The 27,046-nt window shown below is 49.3% G+C and overlaps 3 protein-coding genes across 4 annotated transcripts; 1 reads left to right on the top strand and 2 right to left on the bottom strand.

Moving 5' to 3' along the window:
- Positions 1–478: 478 nt before the first annotated feature.
- Positions 479–2,345, bottom strand: Hapln2 (hyaluronan and proteoglycan link protein 2). The gene is made up of 5 exons (XM_076862810.1): positions 2,258–2,345; positions 1,677–2,030; positions 1,378–1,494; positions 1,082–1,264; positions 479–759 (listed from the first exon to the last, which is right to left on the bottom strand). The coding sequence occupies exons 1-5, from the start codon at positions 2,343–2,345 to the stop codon at positions 479–481; spliced, it is 1,023 nt and encodes a 340-aa protein (XP_076718925.1).
- An 11,898-nt stretch (positions 2,346–14,243) lies between these two features.
- Positions 14,244–23,194, top strand: Gpatch4 (G-patch domain containing 4). Its single transcript, XM_076862243.1, has 8 exons — positions 14,244–14,323; positions 17,979–18,107; positions 18,570–18,643; positions 18,739–18,831; positions 18,932–19,015; positions 21,169–21,260; positions 21,648–21,698; positions 21,909–23,194. Exons 2-8 carry the CDS (start codon positions 18,029–18,031, stop codon positions 22,735–22,737), a joined length of 1,302 nt encoding a protein of 433 aa, XP_076718358.1. The 5' UTR covers positions 14,244–14,323; positions 17,979–18,028; the 3' UTR covers positions 22,738–23,194.
- Positions 23,195–23,694: 500 nt separating this feature from the next.
- Naxe (NAD(P)HX epimerase) lies at positions 23,695–26,748 on the bottom strand. Of its 2 annotated transcripts, none has more exons than XM_076862244.1 (6): positions 26,532–26,748; positions 26,324–26,432; positions 26,091–26,201; positions 25,894–26,007; positions 24,443–24,590; positions 23,695–23,948 (listed from the first exon to the last, which is right to left on the bottom strand). In XM_076862244.1, the coding sequence occupies exons 1-6, from the start codon at positions 26,711–26,713 to the stop codon at positions 23,746–23,748; spliced, it is 867 nt and encodes a 288-aa protein (XP_076718359.1). In that variant the 5' UTR covers positions 26,714–26,748; the 3' UTR covers positions 23,695–23,745. The 2 variants fall into 2 exon arrangements, with proteins under 2 accessions (XP_076718359.1, XP_076718360.1); XM_076862245.1 differs by having other exon boundaries at positions 23,695–23,885.
- Positions 26,749–27,046: the final 298 nt, after the last annotated feature.

Raw genomic sequence — 27,046 nt, 5'->3', positions numbered from 1 at the left:
AATGCTGTCTTCTGATAACCCATCCTTTGGAGGCAGTGGATGCCCTCCTCCTACCCTGTCTTCCCAGGCGCGCAGTCTGCACGCTGGGTCCCGGGTCATTCCTCCCGCACACCCACACCCCCACGCTTCCCAGCCTCATCAGACACCGAAGGTCCCCACGTTATTTTATTACTGTACGCAGAGGCCAGTTAATTCCTCGGGGCGACCCTCCGCCCTGTGTGTCTGCGTTCTCTGGGATGGGAACCCCGTGGATCTGCGGTCTATGGGTCCAAGGGTCGCACGCAGCCGCGGGGGAATGCCACCACCTCCCCTCCCCAAAGCTGGGCCAGCCGGAGTCCGTGGCCCGCAGCCCCCGGCTGGGAAGGCAGGTCAGGAGGGACCGCTCCGCGTGTAGCGTGACAGAAGGCTCCTGGGAAAGGGGCGGCAAGTGACCCCGCCACCACTCTTCTTGGCGGGCGCTGATGGGGGGCCGTGGATTCTACTCCGCGTAGCAGTAGGTCCCGTAGGCCGCCTGCTGGGGTCTGGGGAAGCCGAAGCTGCGCACCCCGGGGTCCGGGAGGCCCCCGCAGCGCGGCCGCGGCACAGTGATGGGGAAGCGCACGCTGCCGTCCGCCAGCCAGCCGCCGTCGCATTGGTCCAGCCCCGAGAACTTCCAGGCGGCGTAGAGGTGCCCGACCTTGGCTACCACCGCCCCGCGCCGCCGGCACGCCGCGTGCGCTTCAGAGAGCGTCAGTCGCCCAGGCACGAAGAACACCTGGCCTAGGGACCAAAGCGGGGTCACCAGGCGTGGGGGGCGGGGAGGCGCGGTGGCGCGGTGGCGCTAGGATTCAGACCCCCGGGCTGCGGAGCAAGGCGCAGGGCCAGCACCACTCGGGTGGTGGCAGAGAAAGGGTCGTGGCAACCGGATGCAGGTGGGTTTCGGAGCGGGGAAGGAGCCTGGACGGGCGGGCTGCTGGAGGGACGGCGGAGCCTCGGGAAGGGAGGCCACCGCCGGCGACTCGCGCTTTGCGCCCTGCACTTTCCGCCCCTATTCTTCAGACCCCGCCCCAAGTCCCGGTGGCCGGCTCTCTCCGCCCCTCACCTGCCAGAGCCGAGGTGAAGCAGAAGGCGTCGTAGCGGTCGCGCTTGCGGTCGCGTGGCCCGTAGCTGCGGATGCCCGGCCGCCCTCGGCCGCCGCACGGAGCGCGCGCGGTGAGCACGGGGTAGCGCACGGAGCCCTCCAGCAGCCAGCCCGCGTTACACCAGTCCAGCCCCTCGGTCCACGCTGCGCAGGGCGGAGGGCGGGGGAAGACAGGCGTCAAGGCACCGGACTCTCGGGTTGGGCCCCTGGTGACAGCCCGGGGTGGGATCAGGCGGTGCCGGGGCTGGGCCGCTCACCCTGGTACAGCTGGCTGTAAGTGGCCAGGCGTCCGTCCTGCTCCTCGCACGCCTGCTTCGCCTCGTAGTAATTGAACTGGTACCGGCCGCGGCTGGGTTGGTAGGGAAACACCACACCTGCCGGGGGCGGGGAGTCGGGCGGGGCGACAGGTGGGCGGAGGGGAGAAGAGGGCGGCGCGGCCTGGGGACGCTGCTGCGCGGACCCGGGAGCGGCGGGACGGTGCTGGGACGGAGTTCTGGGAGACCCGCGCCTCGCGACCCTGTCCAGGGAGGAGCAGAAGGCCGCTGAAGGGCCTCACCTTCCAGGCGCAAGGTCAGCGCCACGCTCTCGTCCTCGATGCCGTTGACGAGCTCGCAGCGGTACCGGCCCTCGTCCTCCAGGCGCACGCCCTCGATGACCAGGGAGGCGTCCAGGCGATGGCTCCTACGCATCCTGGCGCGCCCTCCCAGAGGCCCGTAGCCCCGGGCGTGCAGTCCGTTGGTGATGAGGATCAGTGTCTCCCGGAGCTCCCCGGGCTCCACTTTGCTCCAGCGTACCTTGTAACTGGGAGGCGAGGTGCCCAGGACGCAGGGTAGCGTGGCCGTGGCCCCACGACGAGAGTGAATGACCTCGTGGATGGGGGGCAGGAGGTAGTGGGGGCCCGGGTGGAATTCTGGGCAGAGGGGGCCACAGTGGCAGGAACCCCCTGATCCTCACTGCCCCAAGTGCCCATGCAGACCCTGCCCCCAGAGACTTTCCCCTGGTCCCCTGACCCTCTCCATTGCCCATTCCCCACTGACTCTCCTAGTACCTCTAACAGCGGCCCTTTCCACTCTTCCCTCCCACCCCTGATGTCCACCCTCAGTGTGTTCCAGGTTCTGGGCTGGGCTGGGGTCTTACCTGAATCCCCCAGGGCTTTGTGGAAGATGGCAAAGGCCCAAGGGAGAAGGAGTCGGCACAGTGCAGGAAGGGTGAGGCCACCTGGCATGGTGGGCAGTCCGTAGGCACCGTCTGCAGGGCACAAAAGGGGCATTCCCTAGGACCGGGGCAATGGGATGGAACTCCTGGAGGGAGCTATCCAACTGCGAAGCCCAGTGGACAGAAAAGGAGCTGGTGACAAAAGGAAGGTATGGGGTGGGGGGAGTAAGGACCCCACCCACTCTGCCGGGAGGGCCATCCCTCTTCCTGGCCCACCTCTCCTCAGTCAGCAGGTCCTGATAGAGCATCTCTGTCCCGTCCCATCCCAGGTGCCACTTCCTGAGCGTGCCATCCAGTTGTCATCTCCAGTCTGTCCCCCCCACACCCCTTCTCCATCCCAAATTCAGAATAAATATAACCTTGACATCTCCTGCTTGAAACAGTGGCTCCCCAGTGTCCTGAGGATGAAGTCCAGTCTCCTGACTACAGTTTCCCAGTCTCCCTATGACCCAGCCTCCCCTGCACGTCTGAAATCAGCCCCTGTGCTGTCCCTCACTCTTCACCGTGCTCCAGACATGCTGGACTTCTGGCAAATTCCAAAGCAGCCCAGTTGAAGGTCACCTCCTTTACACAGGCATCAGTTGGCCCCCACCCCCTCTGGGAAAACTTCTCATTCCCAGTTTGCTATACTGTAGTGCACTGAGATCTAATGTACTGGACTGGGGATTGTTTTTCCTTAGAAGTAATTTTATTAGTATCTAACCTAATGGTGTGAATTTGAAAATAATCATGTGCATGTGTAGATTATATAAGTGAGGTTTTCCAGAAGTTATAAAGTATAAAATTAGAAAGCCATAAAAACTATTTCAGGGCTGGGGTTGTGGCTCAGTGGTAGAGAACTTGCCCAGCATACAAGAGGCACTGGGTTTGATCCTCAGCACTATATAAAAATCAACCAATCAATCCATATATTATTAAAAAACTATTTCAAATGCAATTGTCTATTTTGTCAGAAGATTCCCCCCTTCTTTGTCATATCTATTTTAAATTAGACTGAGGACCCTTTGACTGACCTGGTTTCATTTTTCAAATGTGGCTCTTCCACATCCTAACTGCAGAACTTTAAACAAGTTATTTAACCTCTCTCTGCCTCCTGTCTGCATTAGTAAAATGTGGATAATAATAGTATACCTACCTCACTGAGCAGTAAGTAGTTGTGAGGATTTGATGAATTAATATGGTAAATGTAAAGTGTTTAAAGTAGTTCCTGATACAGAATGTGTGTGTGCGTGTGTGTGTGTGTATTTGCGTGCTTTCATCACCATCATCTCCAGTTCTTAGCTCTTGTTTGTGACACACAGTAGGAGTGTCTGTGGGTGTTTTAATGAATGAACTTACGTTAAGGACCTCTGAGAGGCAGAGAGAGGGTATGGGGAGAGAAAGGAAACTTCCTGAAGAGTAGCCAGAAATCTAAAGAACTGAGCTCCATCTTCCTGCAGATGAGGGCCAGACACTAACGTGCTGGAGAAACAGTTTAGTAAGTAAGAAGTAAGAAGTTCCCAGTGATTCAAAGTGAGAGTACTTGGGACAGGATCTGAATGAGAGACCCTCTTGCACTGTTAGGAAAACCTGCTAAATAAGGGTGACCATGGCCAGGTGTAGTGGCACACACCTGTAATTCCAGCAGCTGGGAGGCTGAGGCAGGATTGTGAGTTCAAAGGCAGCCTCAGCAACTTATCAAGGCATAAACAACTCTGGGAGACGCTGTCTCTAAATAAAATACAAAAAAGGGCTGGGGATGTGGCTCAGTGGTTAAGTGCTCCTGGGTTCAATCCTCAGTTACCCCCCCCCACCAAAAAAAAAAGAGTGACATGAGAACTGACATTGAATCTGGAACCAACTATAATGACAGCTAGCATCAACATCTTAAATGTTCAACATGTACAAAGACATGAATTGGCGTGAACATACTTTATACAAAGATATGAAAAATTGTGCTCTATATGTGTGATAAGAATTGTAATACATTCTACTGTTATGTATTTTAAAAAATTAATAAACAATTAAAAAGGAACTCTGAAATAACTAAAAAAATGTTTAAAGTCAAATATGCCTGACACCACTTCAAGCACTTTGTGTATATACTTATATACATAAGTGTGTATTCCCCCTTCCTAGCAATCCTGTGAGGACAGGAACTAACAAACACCATATGACACATGTTGAAACAAAGGTGCACACTTTTTAGGAAACTTCAGTGTGGTCACATAGTAAGAGGAAGGATCTGCTGGGATTTGAACCCAGATCTGACAAGCTCTTTATCACTGATCTATATTTCTGTGTTGTTTAAAAAATATTTTCTTGTCAATAGACATTTATTTATTTATTTATATGTGGTGCTGAAAATCTAACCCAGTACCTCCCACATGCTAGGCAAGTGCTCTACCACCGAGCCACAACCCCAGCCCCATATATTTCTGTAGTTTAAAACGAGTCCCACATAGTGTTTTCATGCTCTTGCCAAAAATGACACGGTAGCCAGCAGCCCCATTGCCCACCTGTGAGAAGCTGGTCTCTTCCCAGAGACGAGGGAACAATGCTCAGCCACTGTCTGTCCTGCTTAAGGCAGTCAAGTGGGTCTGGTAAAGGTGTTTCCGGGTCTCTCTGGAAGTCCACGCACCTTGAAGCCCCAGGGCTTGAGCACCTGACCAACGTGGTTACCCCCTTTATACCTTTGAGAAAGGCTGCATCCCTGTGCTCAAAGAAGAAGAAGAGTGCTGGAAGCTTCTCTCAACCATCAGTCACTAAGCCAGGCTAAGTGACCTGTGTCCACCCCGGACCTTTATCGGTGGAGCTCACCGTCCTGGGACCAGGAGGAGACGATGGGCTTGGGGTGAGGGGTGGGAACCAGGAAGGAAGATGGAGTAAAGGGGTCAGGTCAGAACTGATTACCTGGAAGAGTGCAGAAAGCAGGCGCCTTGTTTCTTCTAAACGCTCTTGAACCAGAAGGGGGTGGACTGACCAGTGGGCGTGAAGGTGTAGGACCAGTGGGATGGGAATGAACCCTGAAGGTGGCTCACAGATCCAGAGCAGTCAAGCTGGGTTCCTCTGCACTTCCATGTGGGTCTCATTTAGGCAGCTCCTCTACCTCCCGTCCCTGCAAGTCCTCACCTCTGCCCACGTGTGCATGGCCTTTGGGAAGAGGCTGTCAAGGTGGGCTGCTTCAAGGAAGCTGACCCCTTCTATCCAGCTCTGCCCTCCCCATCTGTCCGTCTGTCTGTCCTTTCCTTCTCTGTTCCCACCCATCGGAAGCACAATTTCCCATTGTCTCTGTCTTTCCCCCTATTGTTGACGAACAGGGCCCCTTTCTTTATGCCGTGGGTCATGGCAACGAAATGTCAACAGCTGGGGATGTGGGATGCAGGACCGGCTGGCACATACCACCGGAAAAAGAGCCTGGGTGGGGGGCGGGCTCGGGACAGGAATTGACTTCCAAGGAGAAGAGAATGGGCTGAGGGGGAGAGAACAGGTGGTGGGAAGGTTGAAATGGGGTCTCCCTCAGAATTCCAAGTTGCAAGATTCTGAAGAGATTTTATCTGAGTCCAGGGGAGTGGCCTGCTTCCATGGAGGGCAGAGGAAATAGCTAGTATTAATGCAGAGACATAGAAGAGATGGGAATTAGATGAGGAGGAGGACTTTTCTTTCTTCCTTTTTTTTTGGGGGGGGGGTACCAGGGATTGTATCCAGGGGACTTAGCACTGAATAAACCATACCCCCAGCGCTTTTTATATTTTATTTAGAGACAGGGTCTCACTAAGTTACTTAGGACCTCGCTAAATTGCTGAGGCTGGCTTTGAACTTGCGATCCTCCTGCCTCAGCTTCCCAAGCCGCTGGGATACAAGTGTGTGCCAGTGTGCCTGGCTTAAAGTCTTTCTATTGAGGGATGATTCACATATTCAAAGAGCACACAGATCTTAAGTGTACAGATCAATGACTTTTTTACCTGTGTACACATCATGAACACAGGTAACCCCCTCCAGATCAAGATATAAAACATTCCCTAAAATCCAGAATAAATCCAACTCCTTTTTGTTTGTTATCAAAGCAGATGAAGGACTCCCACTATACATCCCCATTAATAGTTGCTTAGGAAAATTCAGGGCTTTAAATTGCTTCTTAGCTTTTTTTTTTTTTTTTTTTTTTTTCTCTGCTGAGCAAACCTACATCTGTAGCCTTGGGTTTCTAGAACCACACAGTTCCAGAACTGGGGGTCACCTCAGAACAGTGAGCTTCCTCATTTACCAGATGAAGAAGAGATGGGGAAAAGGGTGATTTGTCCCAAACCAGAACTTTCTGCTGTTTTCCACCAATCCCTCTTTGGTTTCTCTTCAAGTCACAAGAGCTCCAGGTTCTCACTTGGACCACACAAGGGCACCCAGTTATACTCTTCAGGGGTCCAGTTGGCTGTAATCCTTCTGTTCACTCCATCCCTGTCCCCAAGCCCTTCCTTCCTCCTCCCTGGACAGTCTCTCATGAGAGAAGACAAATAGCCCCGTGTCTCCTCGCACAGGACGCCCTGATCCAGTGCATCTGATTGGCTTCTTCCCAGTTGAGGGAGAGGGAGAGGGAGATGGAGACGGAGAGGGAGAGGGAGAGGGAGAGGGAGAGGGACGGGAGGGGAGTGTAAATGGCTCTGCAGCCTGGATGGTTGTCTCTTTCCCAGGTTCACCCATCCTCCTCCTCTCCTCCAAATCACTTCTTAACTGTGGCTGGAAGTCTTTGGTATGTGAACCCACAAAGGCTGGGCAGGGCAGAGAGGAAGGCCTTGAAGTATTTGATAGACGCAAGAGGAACCCTTTGAGGACATCCAGAAAGGGTCAGTGACTGTTGGAGATCACATAGTAATTAAGTAGCCCAGATAGTTCATCTCCAACGCTAGAGGAGTTCTTCCTTGCCACGAAAGAAGAATCCCTCCAAATGTAGAAAAAGGTGAAAGGAGGATTGCTTTGTCTCTCTCCCTCCCGCCCCGTTGTGTTTTGTTTTATTTTCTACTGAGCCACACAACACCCACCCCACTTTTAAAATTTTTATTTATTTATTATTTATTTTATTATTTATTTATGTATTTACTTTGGTGCCGGGAATTGAACCCAGAGCTGCTTAGCCACTGAGCCACACCCTCAGCCCTTTTTTATTTTTTGTTTTGAGACAGGGTCTCACTAAGTTGCTGAGGCTGACCTCCAATTTGTGATCCTCTTGTCTCAGCCTCCCTGGTTGCTTGGATTACAGGTGTACACCATCATGTGGGGGCTTTTTTTTTTTTTTTTAGATCTTATTTTAAGGTAGGGTCCTGCTAAGTTGCCCAGACTGGCCTTGAATCAGTGTGGGCAATTTGTGAGCCAGCCCCCCAAATCTCTGGGATTACAGGTGTGCACAGCCCCTCCCAGGTAATTTGAATAAACATAAAAATGTTAGGCCTAGGGCTGTGGATACAGCTCAATGGTAGAGTGCTCGCCTAGCATGGGAGAAGCCCTGCCCCCCACAAAAAATTTAAAAAGAATCCAAAAAGCCAGGCGCAATGGTACACGCCTAGTAATCCCAACTACTCAGGATACTGAGGGAGGAGGAGCACAAACTCTACGCCAGCCTAAGCACCTTAGCAAGACCCTGTCTCAAAATAAAATTAAAAGGGCCGGAGATGTTGCTCAGTCATACAGAGCCCGTGGGTTCAATCCCCACAAAAATACATATATAAAATAAAATGAAATTAGGGTTGGGGGTGTAGTTTAGTGATAGAGCTTTTGCTTCGCAAGAGCAAGGCCTCGAGTTGGGTTCATTCCCCAGCACCGAAGAAAAAATGAAAATTCCCCTTTAAACACTTTGTTATCTATCCTTCCAATCGTGCAAGGCACTTACATATTATACATTTACATTTCCTTACATTATACATATAACTTAGATGGTAACATGCAATACGAAAGAGCGCCAGCAGGTGGAGGAAGAGGGCTGCGTCAGCCGCGCGGACGGCCTCCGCAGAGTTCTGGGCGCCACACCCAGTTCCCGTCAGGGATCACCAGATGTTTAAGGCAGAGGATGCTCAAATCAAAGACTTCACCGCTCAGGTGGTGTCCTCCGACTCAGAGCGCCCTGCGGACCCTTGTTTTTCTTTGTTCAGCTAAGCTCTAGTGGTGAAAGGGGGAGTCTCAATTTCTCAAGATGCCTTACTTCATGTTTGGGGCAGCAGTGCCAGGAGAAGAATAAGGCCGGGATTCCTTGGTGATTTTTTTGCCATGGGGTTCCCTTTCCCATCTCTGCTCTGGCTGGTGTTGAGATCTTTTATACAGTCCCTTTCGGAATTTTTTTTTTTTTTTTTTTTTTTTTTTGTACCAGGGATTGAACTCAGGGACACTTGACCACTGAGTCACATTCCCAGCCCTATTTTGTATTTTATTTAGAGACCCTGTCTCACTGAGTTGCTTAGCACTTCTCCTTTGCTGAGGCTGGCTTTGAACTCGTGATCCTCGTGTCTCAGCCTCCTAAAAAGCTGGGATTACAGGCCACCACGACTGGCCCCTTTCAGAAAATTTTCCAAAGCTTTATTGTTTTTCTTTCCTGTCTCTCTCTTTCTCTTTTTTTCTCTCTCTCTTCCTCTCTCTCTTTGGTACCCAGGATTGAACCCAGGGGTGCTTAACCACTGAGGCACACCCTCAGCCCTTTAATATATATATATATCTATATCTGACCCCTAAGTCCTGTTCCTCTAGTTGTGCCTCGCCTTTCCCTGGCCCCACACACACACACACACACACACACACACACACATATATATATAGAGAGAGATATATATAGATATATATAATTTAGAGGAAAGGTCTTACTGAGCTTCTTAGTGCCTAGCTAAATTGCTGAGGCTGGCTTTGAACTGGAGATCCTCCTCAGCCTCCTGAGCCACTGGGATTACAGGCCATGTGCCACCGTGCCCGGTTTCCACAGCATTTTTGCTGATATTTCTGAAACTATTCCATTTGGATTAAAAAAAAAAAAAAAAAAAAAGCACAGGGTGCAATGGTGCACACCTATAACCCCAGCTTCTCCAGAAGCTGAAGCAGGAGAATCACAAATTCGAGGACTACATAGGCAATTTAGCAAGTTTTTGACTCAAAATAAAAAGGACTGGGAATGTAGCTCAGTGGCAAAGTGCCCCAGGGTGCAATCCCCAGTAAGGAGATGCAGAGAGAATGAAAAAGAAATAAAAGAAACTTAGTGTGCTGAAACCTGTAGTCCCTAGGACAACTCTAGAAGTCCAGCAAGCTCTGCAAATGAGAGCCAGCCACCAGCGTTTACACAGGCTGGGGTTCCAAGCCCCGTGAGAGAAGTGTGGCCAGGGAAAGGCGAGGCACAACTAGAGGAACAGTGTTAGGGGTCAGAGACAGGTCTTGACCCAGATCCCAGAGAACAGTGGCTCCAAGAGCAGATGACAGCACTGCGTCTAAGAGAATAAATAGTGAGCTGAACCCACACTGATGGCAGCACTAATGCTGTGAGCACATTTTAGCCCACTTCCTGTCTCTGTGCTCTGCCCGGCCCTCAAGTTACTCGTCTACAACTGGAGGCAATTACATAAAATACGGGCTAATGGTGAGAATCAAAGAAATCACCCCTCAACATCCACAGGGGAATGGTGTCAGGACCACCTGCAGATACCAAAATCTGGATGCTCAAGTTCCTTACATAAAACAGCCTTGTATTTGCATGTAACTGAGGCACATCCTTTCATATACTCTATTGCTTTTTGTTTTGTTGTTGATACTGGGGATTGAACCTAGGGGTACTTTACTGCTGAGTACATCCCCAGCCCTTTTCATTTTTTTTTTTTTTTTTTGAGACAGGGCCTCATAAATAGCTACAGGGCTTGCTAAGTTGCTGAGGCTGGCCTTAAACTTGTAATTCTCCTGCCTCAGTCTCCTAAGAGGCTGGAACTATAGGCCACCACACCTGGCCCTCCTGTATATATATTTATTTTTTAAGTTTCACATTTTTTTAGTTGTAGATGGACACAATACATTCGTTTTGTTTATTTTTATGTGGTGCTGAGGATCAAACTCAATGCCTCACACCTGCCAGGCAAGCTCTGTTTTTCTTCTCCAATTTTTTTTGGGGGGGGGTACCAGGGATTGAACTCAGGGCACTCAACCACTGATCCACATCCCCAGCCCTATTTTATATTTTATTTAGGGACAGGGTCTCACCAAGTTGCTCAGCACTTCATGGTTGCTGAGGTTGGCTTTGACCTTTCCATCCTTCTGCCTCAGCCGCCCCAGCTGCTGAGGAAATAGGCAAGTGCCACTCAACCTGGCCCCGATATTTTTTGTCTGTGCTTGGTTGAATCTGGTGGTTACAGAGGACCAGTTATATGTTGATGTTTGTGAAAAATGATATTTTAAACTATAAACCACTGTGCAAAAATGTTATTTTATTTATTTTATTTTATTTTCATACTTGAGATCAAAATCACAGGCACTTAACCGCTGAGCCATATCTTCAGCCCTTTTTATTTTTTATTTTGATACAGAGTCTTGCTAAATTGCTGAAGCTGGTCTCCAACTTGAAATCCTCCTGCCTCAGGCTCACAAGTTGCTAGGATTACAGGCGTGTGCCACCGTGCCTGGTAAAAATAATTTTAAAATGGTAAAGCACAGTATGCTAGGAACTATAAAATTTTTACTCTCATGAACTCAAATGGTTAATGAATTAGGAAAATTAGAAACTGCCTAGACTGAGGATTAGGAAAGATCTTATAAGATCAGGCACACTTTTTTTTTTTTTTTTTTTTTCTGAACAGAATGAAAAGTAAATAACATTCTCTTAGGTAAATATTGCCAGTATTTGTTATACAAGCATTAAAAAAAATCTCACATTGTATTGCAACCACAGATAGTTTCTCCTTCTGCAATTTCAGATCCACTGAAGGGAGTAAAAATGAGAAGAGGGGGAGGAAGAGAAATGGCACCCTAGTCCATGAGCCACGGAGGTTTTCTGAAATGGAATGCTTTTTATAATTGTTCCTCACCTTTGGCCGGTTTCCCTCAGCACTGAGAAACTCTAATTTGTATCCATTTGCTATTTTGAAATCAGTATTCTTAATGAAAATAATGCATTAATTGATTTTTGATAGTACTGGGATCGAATCCAGGTCCTCATTCATGTTAGGCAAGTGCTTTAACACCGAGTTAGCACTCCCAGCCCTGATCGCTGACATTTTTAATTGCAAAGATTATTGTTAAAGAAAAAGCTTATTTGTTGATGTTTGTCAAAGCACAGTAAGGCTGACTTCATTCAGGGCCAGAGAGACAAGTTTAGATAGGTCATGGTAATGGAATTCTGCATTGGGGGAGAGGGATTAGGTTAACTCTGAATAGAATAGGGGCAAGTGGAAATTTATAGCCAAGGAGTAGGATGGGTTACGAAGAGAGAATGTGAGGGGTGAGGGGAGAGGGGATTCTGGCTAAACCAGCCTAACAAGGTGATCAGGCATCACTTGGGGCTGGTGAAGGATGAAGAACCTGATCAGATATTGAGAATGATCAGATATGAAGGGGGGGGGTAATCGCTGAATGGATTTAGCAGGGTTCTTTGCTAAAACTGAATTTTATAAAGTGTGTAGATTTGGCTGTGAGAAGCTTCAATAGATTCAATAGCCTGACTCAAGTTTGGCTAAGCAATCATTGTCAATATAAAGAAGGGGGAAAGGGCATGGGGTGGAGCACAGGATTAGCCTGTTTAAGGGTTCAATCCCCAGCACTCCATACTTGCACCTCTCAGAAGAAAAGAGCAGGCCAGGCGCAATGGCGCACACCTGTAATTCCAACAGCTTGGAAGGCTGGGGCAGAAGGATCACAAGTTCAAGGCCAGCCTCAGCAACTTAGCAAGGCTCTATGCAACTTAGACTGTTTTAAAATAGAAATGAAAAGGGCTTGGGATATAGCTCAGTAGTAGAACTTCTGGATTAAAAAAAAAAAAAAAAGAGGAAGAAGAAGAAGCCATAATTTTCCTATACCTAGGAATTTCTTGTTTATAATACACTGATGCTCTTCCCTTGTTATTTTTGTGTGCTTATGGAGAATGGAGCATGCCTGTGAACCCAGCAAATCAGGAGGCTGAGGCAGGAGGATTGCAAGTTTGAGGCCAGTCTGGGTTATTTAGTGAGACTCTTGTCTCAAAGTAAATAAAGCCAGTCATGTGTGTAATCCCAGTGACTCAGGAGGCTGAAGCAGGAGGACTGCAAATTCCAGGCTGCTTCAGCAACTTAGTGAGACCCTGTCTGAAAATAAAAAATGAAAAGGGCTGTGTATGTAGCTCAGTAGGAAATAACCCCTGGGTTCAATCCCCAGTTCAGGCGGGGGGAAAATCTGGATGGAAAGGAACCATGAAGGCTAAATCATTTGTTTTCAAACCTGACTTTTAATCTTTTAAAATATATATACATACATACATATACACACGCACATACACACACACACACACACACACACCACACATTTTGTTGTTGTTGTTGTTGGAACTGGGGATGGAACCCAGGGCTTTGCCAATGTGAGGCAACTGCTTGGTGGCGGAGCTACATCCCAGCCCTCACACACACAAATAAGATAATGGGGGTAGAATTGGGGGAGGGGTAGTAGAAATTGAAGTCCTATCTGTGGAATTTGTGTGATCCCTGAAATACTATAATAAAACTCACTTTGTGAAAAAGATTGAACCAGTCCAATACTCTAATTGTACATATCAGGGCAAGGGTGCTTTTGATGCTAAGAAGTGATTTGTTCAAGGTCACACAATTAGCAGTGAGAAAAGGACTCCCATTCACAGAATGCTCTTCATTTGGATCCCGCTAGAGGAATGTCTTTGTGGCATCCCAGGTTCCTTCTGCAAGCATCCAAATTTCCAATATCCAGGATCCAGAGTTACTATATTTTAAAGTAAAGGTAAGACGCGGAGTGGTGGTGCATGCTGTAACCCCAGGGACTCGGAAGGCTGAGGCAGGAGGATGTAAAGGAGGATCCTAAGTTCAAAGCCAGCCTTAGCAATTGAGAGAGGTCCTGTCTCTAAATAAAAACTAAAAAGGGGCAGAGGACGTAGTTCAGGGGTAGAACATCCCTGGGTTCAACCCACAGACTAAAATAAATAAATAAATAAATTTGTGGAAAAAAACTTCACGGAGGATGAACTAGGTATAGTATTCTAAGCATCGGCGCCAGGCCTAACTGTGAAATGGCTTTTTTTTTTTTTTTTTCTGTTTACAAGTGTCCAGGGGCGTTAAGCCCTCGGAGGACGGACGTGCGGAGGCGGGTGAGGGGCACTTTGGGGCCCTCCCTGGGCGGCTCAGGAGACCCGGGGCCGGTGAACACTGGGCACAGCTGCGGTCGGCGGCACGTGCGGCTCCTCCGTCCCTGTCAAAGACCCCCGTGTCCACAGGGAAGCCCAACGGCCCCGGCAGGCGTGCGGGCGGGATCCCGCGGGCTCGCGTCTCCGCCTCCCCGAGTCCCAGGAACCGGCAGGTCCTGGCACACCGGGCGGGGTGGCTGGCACAGAGTATCCGAGGAACCTACTGACATTTCTAGTCTCAGAATAACTGTTCCCTAAAGCTGAGGTCCACTCCCGTCCAGCACAGCTCGGCTGCCACCCCCTGCCGCTCCACGACCTGCTCAACCCGCCCCCAGCGCAGCCCAAAGCTGTACTCGGCATCCCGCGGGGACTCGGTGACGACGCAGTCCCCTGCCCCTCGTGGCCTGCGGGGAGGAAGCAAGTGGACCACCCAGGGAACCCGGGGCAAGGCACACCCCAGCACACCCCAGCGCCCAGTGTCCACGGCACCGAGCCTCCGAGATGGCTTCCGCAGTGGTGTCTCCTGGGAGGACTGGGACCCTAGGGCCCACAGGCGTCTCTATGGTCCCCGCAGCCTAGAAGGACCGGGACGCGATTTCCGGGAAAATGGCGGCGCCCGAGTCAGGCGGGGCACATGTTTCCGCGGAGAGCACCTCTCGAGGAGGGTAAGGCTCCCTTCCCCGGGCTAGGAGCAGCTGGGAGGGTAGGAGAGTAATTCTGCCCGAGAGACCCTGCAGCAAGAGAAGAGCAGCCGGCTCCAGAGCTGCTCTAAGACAGAGGCCCTGCGCCATCTGGGAAGACAGGTTGGGCAGAGGGTGTCCCCAAGCGTGCCGGGCCTGCACGAGGATCGCGGGGCACCCCCGAGACTTCGTTTTCCCCGCACCCATTGGAAGTCCGTTTAAAGCGATCCCCATGCATGTCATTCGGTTCGACAAACGACCCAAAGCATTCTCTATTTCTGGAGAGGCTCTATGTGTCAGGCGAACAAAGCCTGCTTCTGAATTGAGGGCGTGTGGTTTTGAATTGCCAAGACCAGGGTAGACTTGGTAAGTCTTACCGCAGAAAGCAAGAGGGGCTGTAAGGAACCGAAGAGCTAGTGGTTAAGAACAACAGTTCTGGAATTGCCCGACTACCGATCCTGCATCCACTCCTCGCTAGCTATTTGATTTGGCAATAGCGTGTCTGTTTTTTTTTTTTTCAGTTGTAGATGGACACAGCGTCATTATTTTTATGTAGTGCTGAGAATCAAACCCAGGGCCTCATGCGTAGGAGGCAAGCGCTCTACCACTGAGCCACAACCCCAGCCCCCCCCACCCCCCCGTTTGCTTTTTTTTTTTTTTAATTACTGATAACGCCTCATAATGTCGTTGTTGGTCAGGTGAATGTGATAATCCATGTGAAGTAGTTAACAACAGTCTGGTACAGAGTAAATGGGCAATGTGTAAAATACGATTGTTGAAATCTGGGGATTGATCAGAGATGACTTCTGAAAGGAGATTGTTTTGAGGTGGCCTAAAAGGCTTCAGCATTTGAATTTTACTTGTCTTAGGGTATCAAGAAACAAGATAGAGCAATTTCTTTACTTAAAACTTTCTGTCGAAGCTCACAAGGTAGCAGCTATGGTTTCAGGTTATCATCTTTCACAGTAGAAATGTGAAGCATCCTGAATTTGTACTGGGGACTGCTCACCATTCTTCTTCTTTTTTTAATGTTTAATGGAAAATGCTTAGAGCAATGCATGTTTACACGTGGATTAGAAAAAAAATGGCAGAATCCCCAGGGCTCTTCTGCTGGGATGGAAGAGGGGGGATAAGAGATTCACAAAAACCCCCTTAGATAGAAACTGCCCCTAAATATTTCCAAACAAGCATACAGGCCAACAGTCTCCTGCTCACCATTCTTAAATCTAACATATTATGTTTAGGAGGAGTGGCTGTCATGGTGTGTCTCATTTTTTTTTAAAAAAAGATACTTTCTATGTCTTCTTAAACAAAAGTTTTCCCTTAAGATTTGTCACTTTGGAGACTGGGGTTATGGCTTAGTGGTAGAGGGCTTGCCTAGCACATGTGAGGCACTGGATTCAATCCTCAACATCGTATAGAAAAGTAAACTCATAAAATAAAGTTGAAAAAAAAAAGTTGTCACTTTGGGGGCTAGGGTTGTGGCTCGTTAGTAGAGCACTTGCCTAGCATGTGTGAGGCATTGGGTTTGATCCTCAGCACCGCATAAAAATAAATAAATAAATAAATAAATAAATAAATAAAAGTATCGTGTCCGTCTACAATAACAACAAAAAAGAGTTGTCACTTTGGGAGGGTATGAATTACCCTGAGTTATTCTTGACAATCATCTACAATAAATGAAATGTCTATAATAAATGAAATGTCTGCAGATATTAGCACAAGTTAACTGTGGATCAGCATTGATAATCTTAGTTTTCAATGTCTTATGTGATAAGACACTTAGGCAGATTTACATATAAGTTGGATAATACCATTCTGGGTTCAAATAGAACAACATGAGTTACTGTAAAGAAATGCCTCTAGTTGATGGAGTGATAGGGAACCACTCTGGAGTCAGGCTGATTGGGCTATTATTCCATTTTCATCAGCTGTGTGCTCGGGCAAGAAACTCATAAAGGAAGCATAACTTATCTCGGAATTGTCAAGATTATATGACAATATGTGTAATCTACCTGTTAAGCATTAAATGCTCAGTATGAGTGTCCTTCTAAGCCAGGCATGGTGGTGCATGTCTATAATCCCAGCGACTTAGGAGGATCACCAATTCAAAGCCGCCTCAGTAATTTAGTGAGGCTGATGAAACTCAGTGAGACCTTGCCTCTAAATAAAATATAAGGGCTAGGATGTGGCTCAGTGGTTAAGTGCCCTGGGGTCCAATTCCTCAGAGTGCCCTTCTAAGCTGGACATTTTCATTTTTAATATTCATTTTTTAGTTTTCGGCGGACACAACATCTTTGTATGTGGTGCTGAGGATCAAACCCGGGCCACACGCATGCCAGGCAAGCGTGCTACCCCTTGAGCCACATCTCCAGCCCCATAAGCTGGACATTTTCAGAAGGGGAGCTCCACCAAGGCAGATGCAGCAGCACTGTGGGGAAAGTGTAGCTCCTTACCAATAGGACTGTGTAAATGCTGTGACAGTAGAGAATGTAGGCTTTCCTAACTATTACCTTAAAACTCAGGTTGATAAGGACCTTATAGCTTTATTTTTATAGGATAATATATTTTGGGAGATGGTATATATGGTGGCAGAGTGTGGACTCTGCAGACAAGCTGTCTGATTTGAATTTTGTACACATTCCTATGTGACCTTAAGCAAGTTACCTAACCTCTTTTGTAAAATAGAGATGTTTGTTTATATTGGTACTGGGGATTGAACCCAGGGGTACTTAACCACTGAGTCATATCCCAGCCCTTTTTAGTTTTTATTTTGAGACAGGGTTTTATTAAGTTGATTAGGGACTCGCTGACTTGCTGAGGCTGGCTTTGAAGTTGTGATCCTCCTGCCTCAGCCTCCTGAGTCACTGGAATTACAAGTGTGAGCCACTGTGCCCAGCTAAAATAGAGATCATTATAATACTTTCCTGAATCCACATTCAGGAAAGCATTAGCATACCTTTGTGGTGAGCTCTCCATAAATCTAGGTATTAGTGTTAACACCATTCCTTCTTGACTCTGAGATATGTTGGTGTTGGACAGTCAGGGAGCTCCCCAGGAGCAGTCAGGAAGAAACAGGCCCTCCTTCCTGTCTCTCCTGAGGGATCAGGGAAGAGAATTCTTACAAGAGCAGCCAGAGTAGGGTTCATTCTGCCATGCAACCAGCACGAGCTTCATAAAAGAAGGTTCGATGCATAAGAAATTGCTAGTGAGTTTTAAATTAAAGAGACAGACTCTCATTTACCTTTAACTCCAGCTCATGAGAAGGCTTTTCCTAGCTCCTGCCTCCAGCCACGTAATGCGGTGGCGAGGTTTACAGAAGAGACTAGCGAGAGAGGGAGAGCATGCCAGGGACTGAGCTTTTTTGGGGGAACAAAAAATTCAAGGGAAAATCCCATCCAATGAAGGTTAAGGGGGGCAGCATCCCAAGGTCAGGGCCGGTGATTGGGTCTTCAGGTCAGTGGCCAGGCTTGCCTCTGCACAGACAAGCCCTCGGACCTGGGAAAGGGTGTGGGATGGCTTTTACACTGCTGTGTCCAAGCGCCTCTCACCCAGCCTGGGAGGTAACTCAAATCACGTGCGAGGATGGCCTCCCACAGTTCATGGCTGCTATGGGCACTTTCTTCTTTCCTCTTAAAAGGATGATGTCATTTCTCCTCCTCTGGTGAAAGCCAAGCCTCTTTGCCCACCATGAGCATCACCCCAGAGGTCAAGAGTCGTGGGATGAAGTTTGCTGAGGAGCAGCTGCTAAAGCATGGATGGACTCAAGGTTATCCCCATGGAGCCTCTTCCATAATCCCCAACTCCCTGTCTACCTTCCGCCTTGGGGAAAGGCCTCCTGGATTACCCACTGTAGTCCTTTAGTCAGAGGAAAAGGTAGTTTAAAGGAAAATTTTACAGAAGAATAAGTTTTCTGATTTATTCAGAAGAGAGAAGAATGGGGAAAATTTGACAGTGGATAACAAGGAAGAAGAAGTGGTTGGGAGGACCCAGGGAGGGAGGGAGGGACCTGGACTCAGTCCCTGAAGAGTCAGGGTAGAAGGTTAGCTCAGGTTTAGACAGTGGGAATGCATAGAGTGGCACTAGAAAGAATGAGACTAGAAGTCCTTCCAGAAGGGATAAAGTATACCCAAATGCTAAGGTATACAGTGGTAAGGAGTGACATGTGTGGAGTAGCTGGTGGCTCAAGGCAGGCTGCAGAATAAGCCAAGTTATTCACTGTTCTCTGCAGGCAAAGGACTAGGCCGGAAGGAGAATGGCATCACCCAGGCCATCAAGGTGACTCTGAAGCAAGATACTCATGGGGTAAGACTGGGCAGGCTGGTCAGCCCGGACGAGAGAGGGGACCCTTGAGGGCTTGATGGACAGGTACTCAAGGTTCATACTTATTCCCCTGGCAGGTGGGACACGATCCTGCCAAGGAGTTCACAAACCACTGGTGGAATGAGCTTTTCAACAAGACTGCAGCCAACTTGGTAGTAGAAACTGGGCAGGTATGAGCTCTGATAGGCAGGCACAGGAAATAGGAGGGCCTGGGACATGGTGGGAAGGGAACATATGGTATGTCACCTACTCACTGATACCTTCCTGCAGGACGGAGTGCAGATAAGACGCCTTTCCAAGGAGACCACTCATAATCATCCCAAGCCTAACATGCTGTATCAGAAGTTCGTGAAGGTATTAGAGGCTGGGGTGAGAGGGCCATCCTTTTTGCCTTCCTGGCTTCTCTTGGAGCCTGAGCAATTGCTTTGTGTGCCTTACCAATTATCAGGACCGTCATAACCTAGTATGATCCTGTGCTCATCTTTCTGGGTTAACTTAGACTGCCCAAGTTCTTAGTAAGAACGGAGATCTTCAGAGCTGGATGAGTGGCACATGCCTGTAATCTCAGCAACCTGGGAGGGTGAGGCAGGAGGATCATAAGTTCTAGGCTTGCCTCAGCAACTTAGCAAGACCTATGTCAAAAAACAATACCTTGGGCTAGGATGTAGCTCAGTGGCAAAGCGTCTGCCTTGCATTCGCAAAGCCCTGGGTTCGACCCCCAGTTCCAAAAAAAAAAAAAAAAAAGACAAAAAAAAGAACCCCACCAAAAAACAATACCTTCTTTGAAGGTATTGTGTTCTTCCACCTGCAGGGCCAGGGAGGTAATCTAAAGTGCGCCTGAATTCAATCCAGTACTAACACACACACATGCAAATATTAACAATATAGGGGGGATATAGCTCAGTGGCAGAATGCTTGCCTAGCGTGTGAGAGATGCTGGGTTCAGTCCCCAGTACTGCAAATATATAGATCTTCAGCTGCATGGATCCCTGCCAGTCACTGGGGGAGGAGTAATAGGGAATGGAGGGTAGGGTCCAGATGGTGGCATCTGTGTCTATTCAAAGGACTTAGAAGGTAAAGGGGACCTGAGAATTTATCTAGTCCACTTATTTTGCATATGTGGCTAAATGGGTGAAAAGTAACTTGCCAAAGAGCCCAGTTGGTTAGTAACAGCAAATAGGACCAGAACCCAGGTGTTTGGTCTCTCTCTTTTTTTTTTAATATTTATTTTTTAGTTGTAGAGTTGTAGTTGGACACAATACCTTTATTTTATTTGTTTATTTTTGTGTGGTGCTGAGGATTGAACGCAGGGCCTTGCACATGGTAAGCGAGCACTCTACCTCTGAGCCACAACCCCAGCCCTAGTCTACTTTTGCTGAGGCTGACCTTGAACTTGTGATTCTCCTGCTTTGGCCTCCCGAGTTACTGAAATTACAGGTGCGCACCACCACGCCCAGCTGGTTTGATTTTACTGTACCAGTAGAAGGGAGCTAACATTGAATGGCTATTATGTGCTGAGGGCTTTGCATATTACCTAGCAGATCTTTCGGTTTCTCTCTGTTGTTGTACTACTCCAGTTCATGTCATGGTCACTTCTTTAACAGCCTCCTTACCCCTAGTCTCACTCCCCACCCCAGTCACTTTACCCTCTACAAAACATCCAGGATGTGGGCTCTAAAACAACTTTCAGCATGTCACCAGCTCTTCTTGGACTGGGATGGTGCAGATCAGGTTTATTTGGCTGTGTACATGGCCCTTCATGCCTTGTCCCTGCCTTTTCTCCAGGCCCACGTCTTGCCAGTTCCTCAAGGACAGTTACACTTTAGCCAACTAGAATGTTTCTTTTCTTTGAAGGTATTGTGTTCTACCACCTGCAGGTTTTTGCACGTACTATTCCCTCTGCCAGGCATATTCTCCTTTTGCTGATTTTCTTGTCTTCTAGACTACTCATCAGTTACTTTTAGAAACCCCTCCCAAGCCCTTAAGTCTGACTTGGGCCCCCCTCTTCTACCAGAGGTAGCATTTCCATCATAATTGCCTATGTTGGACTGTATTTCTTATCCCTTTCCCTATAGCTCCACCTGGGCTGGACCCTTCTCATTTTTATTCAACTTTGTATCCCCAGCTCCTTGGCCCATTGTAGATTCTCAGTTAATCTAATTAAATGAAGGTGCCGTGAGTCGGTGTTGGGTGGGGGTGGGTGGATGCCATTTTTATTGTCAGTTGTTGGCACCTGTTCTGTGACGGTCTGACGACCCAGAGTACTTCCTTCCTGCCTGTTCTGCCCACCAGCCAGCTATGAGCCCAAGGTTGCTTGCTTCCAGCAGCTGCAGTCCACCTTCTGCCAGGTTGAAGTATGCAGGCCCAGGCGCCTGTGGCTCTGCAAGGAGCAAGTTGGGGGCTGGCAAATTCCTGCCTAGGCTATGAATTCCTGGGAGGCTTCCACAAAGGAAGAAGGGTGGTAGTGGTGTTGAGTGGGCCATGTCCACACACTTCATCCCTCCTAGACGGCCACGCTGACTTCGGGTGGAGAGAAGCCAGACAGAAACTTGGAGAGCGGCAGTGATGATGACAGCCAGGGGCCCAGGCCCCCAAAGATGTGAGAGTCCACTTTAGCATGATGGGTGGGGGTTGGGGAGGCAGAAAGAGCCAAGTCCAGTGCCTGCCTGGGTTTCTTGGGGGTGGAATTGGGTTGTATTAATTATATGTCCTTAGCAGTTCAGAAAGTGCCAGGTCTTGGGCCTGGGTTGTGGCTCAGAGGTAGAGCACTTGCCTACCATGTGTGGGACGCTGGGTTCAATTCTCAGCACCACATAAAAATAACATAGAGGTATTGTGTCCATCTATAACTAAAAAGTAAATATTAAAAAAAAAAAAAAAAGTGCCAGGTCTTGAACAAAAATCTCAGTGTTAAAGAAACATTTTAGAGGGAAGGAGAGGTCAAGCCTTTCTGCCAATCTATCTGTAACTCCTCATCTACCCCCAGCCTGACTGATGAGATGCTGCTCCAGGCTTGTGAGGGGCGAACAGCACACAAGTAAGTAGTAGTCACTTCTGGGGTCCCTTCCTTTCTGCCTACCAAGCCTGTGCTACCTTTTGATTATTTCTACCCCAAAGAAATAATTCTTGCTGTCTACCCATATACTGCCTGAAAATAGGTAGTTCTCTGTCCCCAAGCCCCAACTTTCCCTGCAGGCCTAAGGATAGGCCCAACTCCCAATACCCTTGCTGTTACTCTCTGTTTCAGGGCTGCACGTCTTGGGATCACAATGAAGGCCAAGCTTGCTCGGCTAGAGGCCCAGGAGCAGGCCTTCCTGGCTCATCTTAAAGGCCAGGTCTCTGAGGCCTCTCAGCCACAGTCTGAAAGCCAGCCTCCCAACCCTCCAAAAAAGAAAAGGAAACAGAAAGAGCCTAGAGCAACTGAGCAGAGTGTGGATGAGGAGCACCCAGAACACACTGAGCACAGCACCAGGAAAAGCAAAAAGAAGAAAAGACGACATCAAGAAGAAGAGGTCTCAGATGAGAGAGGGAGTGGAGAGGACGAGGCCGTGGGGCCCAGGGGGCTCAAGGAACCCGGGAGCAGAGAGCAAGCCCGTCAGTCTCTTAAGAAAAGGAAGAAGAAGAAGAGGCATCACCGTGAAGGGGAGGAGGGGGAGGAAGAGACGGGGGTGTTGGGTGGAGAAGGAAGAGGGAGGGATCCTGCAAATGGTGTCGGGAGAAAGGAGGTGACGAGCAGAGCGCACAGGGACCCCTGCCGCAGAGACAAGAAAAAGAAAAAGCAGCAGCTGCATGAGGAGGACTTGAGCGTGGCTGATGGGGACAGGGAGGAGACTGCTCTAGAGGGTGCAGCCAGGGAAGCAGGAAGCCCGCCCTGTGGTAACAGAAGCAAGAAGAAGAGACAGCAGTGCAGGAAAGAGGAGGAGGTCTCGGAGGTAAGCTGTGAAGGTGGCAATGACAGGACTGAGGAAATAGAGAACAGAGGTAAGAAGAGGAGGCGGCAGCAACTCAGGGAGGAGAGAAGGCGAGTCAGCACTGACCAGAGCACCACAAAGAAGAAACACAAGAAGAGAGACTGAAGGCCTCTCAAGCTGGAGTCAGTGCCTTTTCAGTTGTAGCCTCCGAGACCAGGGTCAGCGTCCTACATGAGGAATCCCTCCCAAAGAGGAAACTGAGCTCAGGGACAGCAGTCTCCTACTGGAGACAAGTGCCGCGTGTTAGTCAAGGGAGTGGACGTGGTCTCTCCTACTCTCCCTGCAGCCTCCAACCCAGAGACATGAACTTGAGTGCCTCCAGGAGCCAGGCAGCTAAGGAACAAGGTAGACAGGGGCAGTGGGAACAGGAATATAGACAGGTGCATCCCTACCAAAATACGCCAAAATGCAGACTTACGGGAAAGGTCTTGGCTTTTAAATATGATGAAGGCTAAGAAAAACACAAATTTGGGGTTATGGGCTATATTCAGCTCATAGGTTGCTTGTTTCTAACACTATACCAATTGACTATAAATAAATATGAACTTGAGCTCCCAGCCTACAGGTACATACAAATTGGCATCTTTAATTCCAGCCCTGGAAGGTCCTGAATACAAGGTGTGGTACACAAAACTAGAATCCCAGTTGAGGCAGAAGGATCACAAGTTCAAGTTGGACCCTTTCTCAAACTAAAAACGGGTGGGGATCTGATCAGTAGTAGAATGCTTGTGTAGCATGTTAGAGGCTTTGGGTTCAATCCCCAGTACCATAAAAAAGAAAAAGAAATTTCCTTGAAGTCTTTTGAAGAAATTCCTTCTGTTAACCTCCTGGAGTCTTGCTACATTAATGTAAATGGAAGTAGCTTAAAGACAGCATTCAGCTCGCTGTCTCAAATGGATAAGTGTCACTTGTGTATGAACAACAGCACATCTGACTTGACAACTAGTTAATTATCACTTTTTTCTAAATGCCACATGACCTCTCTTGCCTGTTCTGTTCCCCCAGAGAGGCAATACCACCACCCATTAATCTTTACATCCAGAAGAGCTCCCAGGACAACAGTTCTGGGAAAGGCACTGAGTCTTTATTGAGGAGAATTCCCACCCACCTGCCTCACTGCAGGCGGTAGACGCATTCAGTGTCCGGGTAGGATGGCAGGTTCAGCTGATACTTCTTTTCCAGAGCAGGTGGTACAAAACGACCTCCCAAGTAATGGTAACGACCAGTGAACTGGGTAGCAGACTTTTTAGGTGCTGTCAGAGAGATGAGCAAGTCTGGCTGGATCCCTCCAGTGTTTCCCTTCTCCACATCCCATCCTGAAAAGAGGGTGATGCTCAGAAGTGTGGAAGAGGCCATAGGTCTAGTCCCCTTCTTCACTTTGCTTTACCCTAGTCTTTTTTTTTTTTTTTTTAATTTAGTTGTAATTGGACACAATACCTTTATTTATTTTTATGTGGTTCTGAGGATCAAACCCAGGACCTCGCACACGCTAGGCTAATGCTCCACCGCTGAGCTCCAGCCCCAGCCCGATTTACCCTAGTCTTAAGAACTGGGATGCCCCTTCAGTCCTTCCTGGAGGAACTGTCACCATAGGAGCTCCAGATACCTCTGGACTTTGTTTTCTTCATGGGGCCAGCATGTGAACTCCTCCTCAGCCCTAAAAAATGTGGGACCTGGAAAACTGTTCAACCCCTCTATACTGTCATTTTAGATCTGGTCCGAGCTCTGGCTCAACAATCAGGATTCCAAGGTACCTGCTTTGCGACAGAGGGTAGAACCCCAATTCCCCCAACCTTCTGGGTCCCAGCACCTGAGGGAATGTCGATGCTGGCAATCGGCACAGTGAGTCCACTGAGGACACTCAGGATGCTGCGGAATGGCTCCCGAACATCACCCTTGAAGCTGAAGCCAAAGATGGCATCCACCACCAACTCATACAGCTCATCAATCATCATGGGCTGTGGTGGAGCAGGAAAAGGCAAGGATGTCAGACCAGCAGCTGCACAGAGAGCCTTAACTGGGGAGGGCTGTCTTCTGTACCCACAGAGCACTCAGAGGCACAGAAACTATCTCACTCGAAGCCATCTTTTTTTTTTTTTTTTTTTTCTTGGCACTAGGAATTGAACCTTGGGTGCTTTAACATTGAGCTACCTCTCCAGCCCTATTTATTTATACCAGGGATTGAAACCAGGGGCATTTAACTACTGAGCCACATTCCCCAGTCCTTTTACTTATTTATAAATATACTTTTTTAATTGTAGGTGAACACAATTCCTTTATTTTTATGTGGTGCTGAGGATCAAACCCAGTACCTGACACATGCCAGGCGAGCCCCAGTCCCAGTCCCTTTTTTATTTTTTGAGACAGGGTCTCACCAAGTTGCATAGGACCCTTGCTAAATTGCTGAGGCTGGCTTTGAACTTGGGATCCTCTTGCCTTATTCCAAGCCACTGGAATTACAGGCATTTGCCACCATACCCTGCTTGTTTATTTATTTTAATTTCTTTTGGGGGGGGGTACCAGGGATTGAACTCAGGGCACTTGGCTACAGAGCCACATCCCAGCCCTATTTGGTATTTTATTTAGAGACAGGGTCTCACGTGAGTTGCTTAGTGCCTCACCATTGCTGAGTCTGGCTTTGAACTAGCAATCCTCCTGTCTCAGCCTCCCAAGGTGCTGGGATTATAGGAGTGCACCAACAAAGGGCATACTAGAGAAAGGGGGGCATGGCCACGGATTCAGGCCAAGCTGAGTTCACATGCATTTTCTGTTCTGAGTGCTTGCCACTGGAGAGACTACAGTGCAGAAGAGCCCAGGACAGAATCAGGAGGGCCCAATTTCTGGTCTCAGCTCTGCCATGATTCAATTCTGTGATTTTGGCAAACCACTTAACTGCAACTCTGTATCCTTGTCTGCAAAATGTGTTAAGAATTTTTCTAATAAAAAACTCATGCATCTGCAGAAAAGATTTAGAGTGAGGCAGTTACTCCAGCCAGAGAGGGACAAATCATGTTTACAGCATTTGAGGGGAAGAGGATCTCACTACAGAGGGACTGAGGAAGAAAGCTGTGAAAGTGGTGGCATTGGGGACTCATATGAGAACACCTTGTGGAGGAGGAGGGGCAATCACTTCTATTCAAATAGCATCCTTTAAGCATCTTCTGTGCTGGGACTGGGTAAGTGAGCTCTGCCTGGAAATGGGCAGAAAGCAGAGCCTGGAGTGGTAACTGGGGAGATGGGCTATTGAATGAAGCCACCTACCTCTGGGGGCATTTCACCAAGGAAAGGGATGTCCATTTTCTGGCACTGAGTCACCAGTGCAGTGAAGAGTGGTTTGTTGGGCCTTTTGGGGTAATAGATGGTTGGCTGGTAACCCTAAATGCAAAGGGAAGTGGCAATTTAACTTCAGATCCCAGAACCCCAAAGCCCTCCCCCAGGGCTCCTCCCCACATACTCACAAAGAGCTTGAGATGTCTAGCGCAGACCAAACCATCTCCTCCGTTATTGCCGGGGCCACAGATGACCAGGACAGTAGGGGGGCTCCTGGCCATGGACGAGGAGGGATATGCCTGAAGGCAAAGTTAAAGGGTTTTCAGGCAGTAACAGACCAGTTGGGCCAGCTCCTATCCTTTATGCTCAGGAGTGTGACACCTCCTTGCTCCTCCCGGAGATCGCGGGTTGTGCCACTGACCTTGGCAATGGCTGTAGCGCAGCTCAGCCCAGCCAGCTCCATAAGTTGGTCCACGCTGAACTGGTACTCGTTGAACAACTCCTGGTCCACGGCCTGGGCCTCCTCCTGGCTGAGGGAAGCCCTAACCTGAGATCCTGCCCTCGGGTGTCACGAGGCGCGGGACCCGAGGACAGCCGTCCACCGCGTGCCCGCCCCCGGCCTCGCCTACCTCAGGTACTTTACCGCGGTGCTCGCCATGGCCTCTGGGTCCCGGGGCCCACCCACGCTCAGCCGCTGCGTTCCCCACCACGTGGGGCCCGCGCGGCAGGCGCCGGCCTGACTTCTGACTCGAGGCAGGCGTGAGCCGGCAACCAGCAGCCCGAAGCCCAGCAGCGCCCGCAGCCCCGACATCAGCTCGCAGGCGCGCGCCTCCGGCCCGGCCCAGTTCCGGCGCATGCGCGGCGCTCCTCCCACTCGGAGAGGCCGGGCCGCGGCTCAGGCCCCGGAAGCGCCTTGGCGGCGGGCGGCGCGCGGAGCTGTGCGCTCCGGCCGCTCTGCCCCCGGCCGCGGGATTCGGGTCCGCCCCGCCCGAGGCCGGCCTCCCGTGCGCCCTCTGTGACGGCCAGAGCCCAGCCCTTCCCGAGAGCGTGGACTCGTCTCCTACTCGTAGACGTACTGAAGGCCTCGGGGAGTGACCCGCGATTCTCCAGCTCTGCCTGGCTGTGAGCGCGGCGGCCGCTGGAC

The sequence above is a fragment of the Callospermophilus lateralis genome, chromosome 7, assembly GCF_048772815.1.
Source record: "Callospermophilus lateralis isolate mCalLat2 chromosome 7, mCalLat2.hap1, whole genome shotgun sequence".
In the NCBI taxonomy this organism is placed as follows: domain Eukaryota; kingdom Metazoa; phylum Chordata; class Mammalia; order Rodentia; family Sciuridae; genus Callospermophilus; species Callospermophilus lateralis.
This window is presented reverse-complemented; position numbering and strand designations above follow the sequence as displayed.

Coding starts and splice junctions, on each gene's coding strand:
- Hapln2 (XM_076862810.1), bottom strand. CDS start 2,345: ATGCCAGGTGGCCTCACCCTTCCTGCACTGTGCCGACTCCTTCTCCCT. Junction 2,031..2,257: donor CAAAGCCCTGGGGGATTCAG/GTAAGACCCCAG, acceptor CCCTCTGCCCAG/AATTCCACCCGGGCCCCCAC. Junction 760..1,081: donor CTTCACCTCGGCTCTGGCAG/GTGAGGGGCGGA, acceptor TTTGGTCCCTAG/GCCAGGTGTTCTTCGTGCCT.
- Gpatch4 (XM_076862243.1), top strand. CDS start 18,029: ATGAGCATCACCCCAGAGGTCAAGAGTCGTGGGATGAAGTTTGCTGAG. Junction 18,832..18,931: donor TGGTAGTAGAAACTGGGCAG/GTATGAGCTCTG, acceptor ACCTTCCTGCAG/GACGGAGTGCAGATAAGACG. Junction 21,699..21,908: donor GAGGGGCGAACAGCACACAA/GTAAGTAGTAGT, acceptor TCTCTGTTTCAG/GGCTGCACGTCTTGGGATCA.
- Naxe (XM_076862244.1), bottom strand. CDS start 26,713: ATGTCGGGGCTGCGGGCGCTGCTGGGCTTCGGGCTGCTGGTTGCCGGC. Junction 26,433..26,531: donor ACCGCGGTAAAGTACCTGAG/GTAGGCGAGGCC, acceptor GGCTTCCCTCAG/CCAGGAGGAGGCCCAGGCCG. Junction 23,949..24,442: donor CAGCATCGACATTCCCTCAG/GTGCTGGGACCC, acceptor CCCTCTTTTCAG/GATGGGATGTGGAGAAGGGA.